Source organism: Lepisma saccharinum, chromosome 25 (assembly GCF_977018435.1).
Source record: "Lepisma saccharinum chromosome 25, izLepSacc3.1, whole genome shotgun sequence".
Classification (NCBI taxonomy): Eukaryota; Metazoa; Arthropoda; class Insecta; order Zygentoma; family Lepismatidae; genus Lepisma; species Lepisma saccharinum.
Genome location: NC_139253.1, coordinates 19,076,718 through 19,088,831, shown reverse-complemented (window position 1 = coordinate 19,088,831; position 12,114 = coordinate 19,076,718). Strand labels below are relative to the sequence as shown.

The window sequence follows — 12,114 nt, the reverse complement described above, 5'->3', positions numbered from 1 at the left end:
ATTACAAAAGCGTCTTTTGAATGTTAACCATGGGCGTACCCAGACTTTTTTTCGGGGGGAGGGGACAAACAACATTTTTCCAGGGATGGTGGGGAATATAGTTTTGGCAATGCTTTATATTGAATTGTTTGAAAAGGGGGTGACATTTACTTAACTTTTCAACGTAATAACAGAATGAAATGTTTCACCAGTCTTGTTTCTGGGGGAGGAGTGTCCCTGTTGGATACGCCCATGATACTGGGTGTTTTAAAAAATGTATTTAAACTAGAATTCTTCAGATGAATACGTGTACATCCCTTTTTACAACATATTGTTCTTCATGACTATAACAGATCGCATATTATTCACTTTTGTTGAAGATAATTTATGAAATCTTGCATTACTTAAGGAACCAAATGAGTTAATACGCTTATTCTTTTCTATACAAAGAAAATACACAGGTATTTGCTAACACAATATTAAGTTGAATGACGAATCTTATTTACATAATCACAGCATGTTTATGTTTCACTCAAGGAGGGTGAATATCAGATGATCATTTGTTATCGTTATATTCTTTTTCTAGTAAGAACGTATGCACTGAAAATCACTAACACCTAGTATAGTGGGATATATAAGTATTATCAAGTAAATTGTCCATCACCATGTTTACTATCTTTCTATTATGCAAGGAGAGATTCAAGAATTGAAATGAAATACCAAACAAGCTGCTGATAACTTCTACACCAACTTACGTTAAAATATATTATTTAAAAACGCATAGGATACAATAGAAAAATTGATAAAAGTAGCCATGGACAGTTCGTTGAGGAATACTTGTGCATTTCACTATACCAGCATATTTTAAAATCCATTCCTTAAAAACAATTAAGATCCAAGGGAAGAATTAATGAAAAAAGTCAAGGGTAATTTGACGAGCAATACTTGTGAACCGCACCGTACCTCGCATAGTGCTTCAAAACTACACAGACTCACATGACATCATCACTGAACCAAATACCTGTTCACTACTCCTGATTGAAGCACCTGTCATCTACCTTACCTGGGTTGACTGAATATTTTCTCGAATGCTATTTAGGGCCACATTAAACGTCTGTGTCTCTGTGCCCATATCAAAACAGGTTCCTACATCATGCTTGTTTTTCTTATTCGTTTTAGTTTAGTTGTGCCTTGAGCAAAGGCTGACAATAACACCAAGATCTCTTGCTGTTAAAATATTTTCCGCTTCAACGTCACTTCTCTGTAAGGGTAGGACGAAATATCAATTTCTTTCTTTCCTTTTAGATTCGCGGACAACACTGCTCGCCTCAACAATTCAACATCTGGCATTCCCTTTAACACCTCCAACAAAGAACTATTTCGCCTTCTGTTGGCACTTTTTATGCACCAAGTCTTCCTTTTCGTATCATGACTACACATAAGAGGGGTTTGAATCAGCATCGTCACTCAAAACACCTTGAACACAGCACAGCCTTGCACTGACAGCTTAGTCTTATCTTTTGTGAAAGAGGTGATTCCACCTTCCCTGAACATTCACTGTTCCTTGGACAAGAAAGAGGGCTTGACAGTTGAATTAAAAATAACACAAGGATATGACCTGTAAAATTCTTTTTATTATCATTTGCCCAAACGTCCAAACAGAAGCACATAGTAACCACATTTGTTATACACTAAATATGGAGATCAAAAGAAGTAACCTTGAAATGTATTACTTTCAAAAACTTAAGTTTGTATCTTCTATATTACAAGCATTGATTGAAAATTCTGACTTGTAATTGTAATATTATGTTACAAAATTAATAGTACGTATTATACCGCTGGACAAACATATTTCTTTTTACAAATAAGAGAACTGTTTAATTTCATGAATACACAACTTGCACATCACATCTAAATTATATGAAATAAACAATACAACTTTAAACTTCAAATTAACTTCTTTCAAAAGTTGCACTAATTTAACATAAAATAAAATTCTTTAGTGCAATTCTTTCATTTTTAAATAAGAATAAGAAGTGTAATTCTACAATATATTATACTTTTCAGGCAATACTTGAAATTTATTTATATCCATTAACTGTGGATACATTACCTGTGAAAACTAAATCTTGTGAACTTATGGTCAAGACTGAGCAAAAACTTTCCAACATAACTACAATTGCATTTGTCTCTTACTTTTCGAAATATTTCCAAATTAAGTTAAAAAATAAACAAATATTTAAAGAAATTCAATGTTGAAATATACAAATAGACCTACAATGTTGGATAAGGCAGAGCGCAAAAACGATAAGAATTAATGGAAACTGAAGTAACGTAATTAATAGGGCCTTTCTTTTTAAGAAAAAAAAGTTATTTGATCCGCTTCTGATTAAACAAAAGAATCATCTGCACCATTTTTGTAATAATTTGAGATGAAATTTAATAAGAATATACTATTTTTGTTGCTGTTTGCGCAATATGCAAAACAACTTTAAAAGTGAACGTCGATGGTACAAAATATAAACTTTACATGAATATGAAGACACTGGGTTTGAGATAAGGATTATTTCACCGATATACGTCCTATAATAATATCGCGCTGTAGTCTCCGAATTTTATGATCGTCCCTTGTATTTCGACCAGTTCTTGTCTGAACTATAATTAAAATATTTTTAGAGAAGAGCACATAAGTTGTATTGAGCACTTAGACCCCCAATAAGCAACAAAGAGAGGGACGATCAGATTACCTCATGCTCTTTATTTAATAAAAAATACGTTCATAGTTAAGAATGGTGGTTGCTACGATTGATTTTTCATTTCCATCTGTTCAAAAGACTATCGAATATATATGACAATTTAACCATTCTTTAAATGAGCAAAATTATTTTGAATATAATTTACCCTTTTTATTAGTATTGCTACAAATTATTAAGAACATACAAAGCCTGCCTTTTACAGCATTACAGGCCTATAAATAATAAATACTAAATACATCGTTTTTCTCAAGCTCTAACTAAGAAACAGTCGAGCACCGATAAATACATTTTACAACATTTGACACAAGTTTTATAAATTGCAAATAGATTTCTGAGATTTGTGAATTCTTTGCTTTCTACAAAAGTAAGCAAATAAAGCAATATGTTCATTCATGGCTGCATAGTTAGTTATTGTACTCTTTCCAACTAATTATAATTTTAGTCAACTATTATTGTTTTATATAAGTCTAACTTGCTGGTACTACATTTTACACAAATACTTGTTATTCTTAACCATTTCAAGGAGGAAGTCGCTGGTTTAACATTCAGTAATACTGCAAAACCACAAGTACATATTTTTGGTAATAAATATCTCACAATTTCATTGAAGCAGGAAGGTTTTCTTGAAGTTGTTAGTTTGGACTAGAATCATTCATGTAGTCGCTTTACAGTATAATTCTAATGTATTTCCTTTTGATTTAGTTCTTGGTAATTTTGATCTTCCTGGTCATCAGGTTCTTGCTCTGTTCTTGAATTTGTACTGTCGCCGTGGTCAAGATCAAATTTAGACATTAGGTTCTTGAAGCACAAGTAAATTTGCACCAGGGATTCCTTTGTGGGTGTCATGGAATCATTGGTCAGCTGAGATAAAACTATTTCAGGATTGAAGCACCCTTTAGCTCTTATATGCACTGGTTTGTCATACTGCTTCCTCGATTCTGATGCCATGTAGTCCATTATTTTGTTGTCAGTGATACCATATGAGGCTTTCAAATGTTCTCTTAAGTACAGCAGTAGCAAACATCTTAGAGAAGCAGATATGTATTCACTAATAACTACGGGCTTATCAGGAATCCTCTTCAGTAGCAATTCTTCATCTTCCACTTCATCTTCTGATTCTTCTTCTTCATCTTGCGGCTTCGAGTTTGCCGGAAGTGGAAGAAACAGATCATCATTAAATGATTGGAGGGTGGTAGTTCCTGTTAGGGACAATATGATGTCAATTTGGTGAATGACGAATAAGGGCTCATCCTGAAGCTGATAGGGAAAATAAGCCAAATTATCAGTCAGGTATAACATCTCCGAGAGGGCTGTGTTTTTCTCTAGTTCAAACTGCTTCAGGATAGACAACACGAATGCCCTTTTCTGTTGTTTCGTTCTGCGCAGGATTGAGTACACAAACCCATTCAGAGCCACGTGTTTTTCAACAGTCCTATACCCCCTAACCACACTGTTACTTTGTAAAATCTTCTGGAGATTGTAAGAGAAGTGAACTCCCAACTGAGCCTTCATGTACACAAATCCAGGATACTTCTGATCAATGTATTGCAACTGGATTTCTGAGCCTTGGGCTACGTTTTGATCAACGTCAGTGCTCATGCATACCAAGTACGGTACGGTGTGAATCGGGTGTACCAACCCCTGTGTTACAGTCAGCTGAACGATTCTGAAAGCTGCTTGTCTCATAGTACTGCTAGGATCAAAAACACATTGGAGAATTTCTTTGATGTAAAGTTGTATGACTGCGCTTGCCATTCCTGAGGAAACATCATCCATTTCTTTAAGGTCCTCCTTCTTGGAAGTTTGTGCCCATTCTTTATCCATTTTTATTGCTTTTATCTCTTCTTCTTGCAAGAAAGTTTCCATGTTTGTTAATACTTCGAAACGTAAACAGTCATCCTGGTGTTGCTGGTTTCCCCCAACTAGAAAGGACAAGTATAAGTTTTGCACTTCCGGTTTCATCATGAAATCACTGTACCTGACGCAGAAGTTCCCGAGTGCCTTTAAACTGTACACTTGCATGTCTCTGTTTGATTTCTGTGCCAAATACATTAAAGTTTCGAAAACCATGTCTTTGATTTGTGCAGGCAAGCCTTCTGCTAGTTCCTTCTTTCCAAAATCAAAATGGCGGACAAGCATTCCAACAATGAACACAGCTCTTCTGAAGAATGGCACGAACCTTTCTATCATTTCATCTTGAGCGCTTTTCTGCAAGACAGTCTGGAACTCTAGCAGGCGACCATAGTACTGTTTAAAGCACTCACGTATCAACTTGTAATTGTGGGTTACATTGTTGACGACAGAACCGATACACGAGAGACAGCTAGCGACTACATTTTTGTCATGCTGCATTATGATCTTCATGGAATCTTCTTCAAGTTGAGCTAGAAAAGGTTCGCTCGGACTGTCCATTAACGGAACTACCTGCTCCAGTATACGTGCCACCGTGCTAATGATCTGGTAATCTATTTGTGTCTCGCACTTAAGACTCAGATAAGGCTGCAGTGTTGCAACGTGATCGAAGAGCATCTTCGGTTTTATCTTTGCGAACAGGAGCAGTACTGACAGTGTTGCCAGTACATGTCGAGAGGTGTCAGAATTCTCTTTCATGTTGTCATCCTTAGCGCCTTTTAGAAGACCTTCGTCCAGTTGTAAGAGGTACTCTATGAAACCATTTACGATTTCTTTACATGCAACAGATAAAAGATTCATGTTCTGATTTGATTGTCTGGTCGTGCGGTCTACATCCTCGTTTGGCTTGAAAAGAAATAAAATAAGTTGTTCAAAGCAATGCAATTCAGCACCTGAGCAAGCGATGACAACAACAGCAATTGTCTTCACTTTGTTCAGAAGAGTGGTGGTGCTGTGGGGTTCATCACTGGACTCCGGCGTGAACCACATATTCCGGAATGTTTCTAAAACCAGTTTCTGAACTGACTCTTCGTCATTAATGCGCCGCATCATTTTAACACACGCCTCTGGGACTTTAGGAAATTGAGGATACTGAATGCAAATGTCTCTCAAGATCTTTACAACACGTTTGCGAACACTAAGTCCAGTGTCCAATATCCTCCCAGATAGTATATCATAGTACTGGCTCACAAGTTTCTCATCGCCCAGGACAAACTTGCCAAGTAAATCGACTACAGATTCCCTGACTGCAGTAGATGGATCAAGAAAAGACTTCTTTACAACCAGTTGCACATCCACCCGTCCCAAGATTTCAGGATCTGCTTCAGTTATCATTGTCAAGCATTTCATGACCTTTGAGCGAACGGACACCGAATTCTCAGCCAATAGTCGTAGTACGTTGGTCAAGTAAAAGTCAGATTTCTGCAAGAAAGATTTTGTTCCCAAGTACCTTGATATCAGCTCAGCGTTTCTGTAACACGAAAATGCTTGTTCAGCGTTCCTCTTGTTACTCGGAGTTGTGCTTTCGAATGAGTTGCTCATGGTTTGAAGAAATGGGATCATCTTCTGCTCAAACTTTTCTTCGCGGGTATTCTCCTTATTTTCCTTCTCTTTCTTACTCTTCTTTTTGACTGGTTTGCTTTTAGTTTCGTTTAGAGAACATTCAGCCATTTCGTCAGCAATCTCTTTGAACCACTGAGCAATATAAAAACTCTTTGCACTAGCAAATAATTCGTTTCCTTTATTATGAGCAGCTAAGAAGTTCAGTAGGGAAAGTTGCAGAAAGCACACATCTTCTTCATCAATAGTATGGGCTGCTTCGCTTTGGGATTTGCTCTTCGCACTCTGTACACCTTCACCTTCTTTATCCCTAATGCTTTGGATTAAGAAGAAGATATTACTTGTATCCATTCGCGTCGTCACAATGTCCTGTCTCATTCTTGCTGTAACTAACCCCATTAGTTCTAAGCACATTGACCGTGAAGATACGTCAGAGGTTGTACTAGCAATAGTATACACCAATAGCTTTCCTAATAAACTGACAACTAAATTTGCCACCGGCCACTCGGGTTTGTTAAGAACAACAAGCAGATCACGAACAAAGTTCTCAAATAATGTTTTGTAGTTAGCTTCCTCATTTCTGCTTGAGCACTTGTTAAGAAATTCAAACAGGAATATGCCAGCTGCTTCCACTGCTATCTTATATTTGTCAAGGATTACCTTTTGACAGTTCAAGTCTACTACTCCAATGTCCCTGCACTCAACTGATTTTCCACGGAATTTCTCCTTCAAGTCTAACACAAAATCCTCAGAAAGTGAAGTGACACCCTGAAGAATTTGAAGTACAAGAGCTGTGAGCATTTGTATATTTTCGTCTGAGTTCAATCTATAAGCTCTCAAACATCGTTTCCGGGTTGGCAACCTTGTTATAGAAGTTAGGATATCATCTAACAATACCTTCCTGTGGTTTTCATAGCTTTTAAAAATTGTAGAAACTAAATGTGAAGCTGCAAGCTGAAGTTCGCTTACATCTACAACAAAAAACACAGACACACCTAAAGAAGATAAATATAGCACTGCAGTATCAGTTAGACCTTGGATGTGTAGAAATTCAGTGAGTGCATTCAAGATATCACATAACTTGTTGTACAGATAAGTAATTCTTTTGTCGCTTTTCTTGCTCTCTTCCTTTTTGGAACATCCTTCATATTTGGCCCTGTCTTCTTTATCCACGTTATATGCAGAATCAAAAAAGGGGTAAATGGTCTGTTGGATTTGATACTTTGCATAAAGTATGCAACTGTCTATGACGTCTTCCAAGTATACTTTCTTTGGCATATTTGGTGATGTCATGATGTTTAAGGCTGTCATACAAGCGTCCGCTGCCATTTCTATTCTGTCCATTGCTGACTCAAACCACAATTTCATTTCCTCTTCATTATCATTAGGATCAACAAAGGGGGATACATTTATACCGTGTTTGATATACTTTTCAAGTATTTGAAGCAAAAACATTAAGCGATCTGCAGAGATGGTATTTACTGATTGCAAAGCTTTTAACTTTGCTGATTGTGTCCGCAGCTCTCGAAGTTCTTCTTTAGAAATACACGACTCAGTTATGTCGACATTGTCTTCAGTAACACGTGGATTTAGGCCAATTTCATCTGCGCCATCATATATTTTTTCCATGGACCGGTGGAACTGTTGCATAGCTACTTCCACAGTATCGTTATCTGAGTCTTTTCTAGATTGTTTGCTCCATCTTTTCTTTCGCGACAAAGATAAGTATCTAACTTGAGAACACATATCGTTATCTTTCTGACATGACAAGTCCCTAGTTTCATCATCATTTGTTTTCCGTTTTTGTGCTCTTTTCGTACTACAAGCATTCCTTCCTTGGTGAGAGTCCGCTGCTTTAGAGCATTTTTCTTTCTCTTGGCTGGTATCTACAGATTTCTTCGCGTGATCAAAAGCTTCAGGTTCGGATGACATGGACTCTGGAAGCCCCATTTCAGGATCTGAAGAATACGGAACTAAAGTAACACTTGTACTTCCTGGAACAGACTCTTCTGCAATTACAGTATCAGCTTCATGGTTGCACATGATCCCAACATAACTTGACAATGTCTCTTCCTCTGGATAAATAGCTTCTTGTACTACAGTGCTATCACATTCTACAATATACGTTCGTGGCTCTACTGCCTTTCTTGCTGGAGTCACAACTTGCTTTTTGCGTGAAGTATCCGAATGTGGTGTTGGAAGGGGCATTTTATTTGAAGAATGGTAGAATATGGTAACTACAATTCCACCCTTGCACTTCTAACCTTTTTACAAACCTTGTTTTCTTTTGATACGAAACCAAGCTTAATAGCACTCACTATATCTTAAAAACAAACAAAGATAACATAATAATTACCAATTAGAACATACACAAAATCGGTAGAAGCACAAAATCTCACTGGGTCATTATTCTCCTTGCATCACTCGAGGAAAAGTTTGTAATAATGTAGCAAGTTCCTCTTCGTACTTTTCAACATTAAACTAAAGTGTGATCCAAGGAAGAACTATCAGCTATGCACCACGGTTCCGTGACTAATTGAATGCTAAAAATGTCATATATTTGCGCTTCTTCATAAACTGTAACAACAAAGAGATACGGTAAGCATATTTCCAACTTTCATATCACAGTCAAACGAATAAAGATTTAGTTTCTTCTTCTTCTTAATTTTTCATTTGATGTTTGATTGTAACCAAAGAGCGTATAGATTGCAACAGATTTCAAATTTAATAAAAATAAGTAGGAACCATTTCTGATGCGCAAAATCTTAGTTTTCTTTATAAATCATTTCACGTACATCAACGTTCCAATAGATTAATGATACATTTGTGCAAGCAATTAAATAACTCTGCGATATTAATTTGACCATATTACAATATATGTAATCCTAATTGAAATTTAGAGATTAATTGTACATTTAAAAAAAAATATATTATGCAGACTGCAAAGGTCTAATATTTGTCATTTGAAACTGCAGAAGAAAACCTGAAACAGTGTCTAAATTATAGAATGTCTTCCCAAATTAGAGTATAAGAACGGAATTAACCTTGTATGGTAGATGACTTACTTGATCGTTTATTTCCATTAGAAGTTACAGGGAGAAAACTTCAACAAGAATTGTAGGTCGTTAGCATTCGAAGTTCTGTAGATGTCTCCACTGAAGCGTAGCTCGATTTATTTTTTCTGTGAAGAAATGTACCTTTGTGTTACATAAATAATCCAAAATGCTTTGATAGAATCTTTGCTTGTATGTTCGCCATGAGTAGTTATCCATCATTGATCAGTTTGAAGGAATACATATCAAGAACATGTAATGACAACATTGCGGCAGTGGCGGCGATTAGAGTTAGGGGGCGTGGGGACAGTTGCCCCCCTCCACTTTTTGCCACGCACTATGCTCTCTAAATACTAGCCTTGTCTACCAAGAGAAAGAAAACTCCCACCACCCAAGTTTTGAGTTCTTGCACCCCAGTTTTGACACTCAATCACCGTCGCTGCGATGGTGGTAAGTGTATTATTCTGCTACTTGTTTCTATTAAAAGTCTAGAGTCTCGGACAGTACGTCTGTTCTCTTCGCGATTTTACAAGAGTCTCTCATTCTCGGTCTCGTCTCGACAAGGTCTTGAATTGTCTTGTCTCATTTCGATCTCGATTTTCACAATTCTGTCTCAGAATCGTGTCTACTTTGGAAATGCAAACAATATATTTTCAGTCTGCTACTACAGTACCTAGACGAAACCAGTGTCATTCCTGGTCCTGTCAGAAATTGTAAATACTTATCTTGTTCTAGGTCTCGATATGTAAAATGTAAATAGGCTCCCCAAGGGCCTTACAATCAAGGCGTCCAGGGTTTGATATCCCATGGAGGCACAGTGGTGCAACCCCGTTTTCGGCCCGGTCTTGAAGAAAGGTTACGAAACCGTCTCGGGTATCACAATAGTAGACATAAAAATGTAAAATATTATTGCTTTTGCATATAACATACTATTTAAACCAGCGTTTCTGAACCGTCGGGCCGCGACCCGGTACCGGGTTCTGGCATCAATTATATCGTGCCAGAAGAGGCTCTCCTGAAATTTGTTATTTTAGTTTACACATCAATTTTCATTAAGAAATATCTTGAAGTAGAAATATTATGATTATTTGAAATTTTTCGGTGTTCAAAATGAAACATGTCAGTGTAAATTGGAACCAAATTCATTAAATGATATTTGCCTCAGGAAAGTAAAATATTTCATCAGGTCCAGTGGCTGACAACAAATTTAAGCTTAATTTTACATTTGTCTACAAGCCTAAACATGATCGAACAATGTCTTAAGTTTTAAGCTATGTTCATTTTCAAGGGTTCATATTAATGTATAAAGTTTAAAAAAATAGAAAGGTGTTTACAAGTAAAATTCCTGGCATGAGAGCATCGGCTTAAAAAGAAAAAAAATGCTAGGCCTTGGCCTCACAAAGGTTGAGTACCACTGATCTAAACTCACTTGATATTCATGAATAAGTTGCATAATAAAGTAATTTGAATTCAGGCGAAATTTCAGCTATCTTACTTCGTGTAGATCTAGCGTAGAGACTTGTTTTCGTTTCGCTTGCACCAGAGATTCCCGCCCGAGAAAGTGCGTAGTTCAACTCTTGTAATAATCAAGAGTCAATTACAGTGTGTTGAGTGTAAAGAATGGCTCACTGGATTCATTTCGCTTAGTAGCAAAACCTTTCGGCTCACTTGTGTCAAGTTGTTGGCTGGACGCGGAGTTTAAAGGGCGAACGGGCAACGTTTAGCAACAAATGCTTAACGAGCATTTCGTAGCAAGCAGGTGGACAAGGCAAGAAAAAAATTCTGTCTATTTTTTTCAATTCGCATAGTATGCAAAAATGAGATATGGATATTTTGATTGTTATTCCACGTAGACCATTTTGATATGCACTGCATTGTCACTGGGCTGACCATTAAAGAGATTGCAACACTGTAATTAAGCATTAATTGTGGTTGATCCAGAAATGATAGCAACATTATATGTGACTGACACATTCCTACACAAACAAGAATCAATCACACAAATTAAAAACACAGGAAAAAAATACACTTTACACACATTATGTTGTCTGAATAAAGAACAGAGAAAGTTAAAATCACTTTGCCTTAAATGGTATGACTCAGTTGTTAGCATATGCAGATGATGTAGACTTATTAGGGGATGATATAAATACAATTAAGAATAATGCTAAAATATTTTTCAAAACTGCTAAAGAGATAGGTTTGGAAGTTAACAAAGAGAAAACTAAATATATGCTTACAGGCCGAAACCAAGTGTTAGGTAATAATCAAAATCTAATTATTGATAACAACTCGTTTGAACCAGTTTCCAAATTCAAATACTTAGGAGTAATATTAACAAATGAAAATTATATTAAAGAGGTAATAAAAAGTAGGCTTAATTCAGGAAATGCATGTTACTTCTCTCTTCATAAACTTTTGTCTTCTCTTTTAATATCTAAGAAACTAAAAGTTAAAATATACAAAACAGTAATTTTGCCTGTAGTATTATATGGGTGTGAAACTTGGTCCCTTACATTGAAAGAGGAACATAAATTGAGAGTATTTGAAAATAAGATCCTTAGGAAAATCTTTGGACCTAAAAGGGATGAGCAGACAGGTGAGTGGAGAAGGTTACATAATTTAGAACTACATAATATATATTTATGTCCAGATATTATTAGAATAATTAAATGAAGAAGACTTAGGTGGGCAGGCCATGTGGCACGAATGGGAGAGGAAAGAGGAGTTTACAGAATTCTTGTTGGGAAACCTGATGATAAGAGACCTGTAGGAAGGCCAAGACGAAGATGGAGGGACAACGTTGAGATGGACCTAAGGGAAATCGGTAGGGATGGAAAAGAGTATATAGAACT

At 36.5% G+C, this 12,114-nt stretch overlaps 1 protein-coding gene across 1 annotated transcript; it reads right to left on the bottom strand.

Moving 5' to 3' along the window:
* Window positions 1-3,413: 3,413 nt before the first annotated feature.
* On the bottom strand, window positions 3,414-8,414 carry LOC145979037 (nipped-B-like protein). Its single transcript, XM_083112113.1, has one exon. The coding sequence runs from the start codon at window positions 8,412-8,414 to the stop codon at window positions 3,414-3,416; it is 5,001 nt and encodes a 1,666-aa protein (XP_082968239.1).
* Window positions 8,415-12,114: the final 3,700 nt, after the last annotated feature.

Bases quoted from the DNA above. Each gene is read 5' to 3' on its own strand.
- LOC145979037 (XM_083112113.1), bottom strand. From the start codon at position 8,414: ATGCCCCTTCCAACACCACATTCGGATACTTCACGCAAAAAGCAAGTT.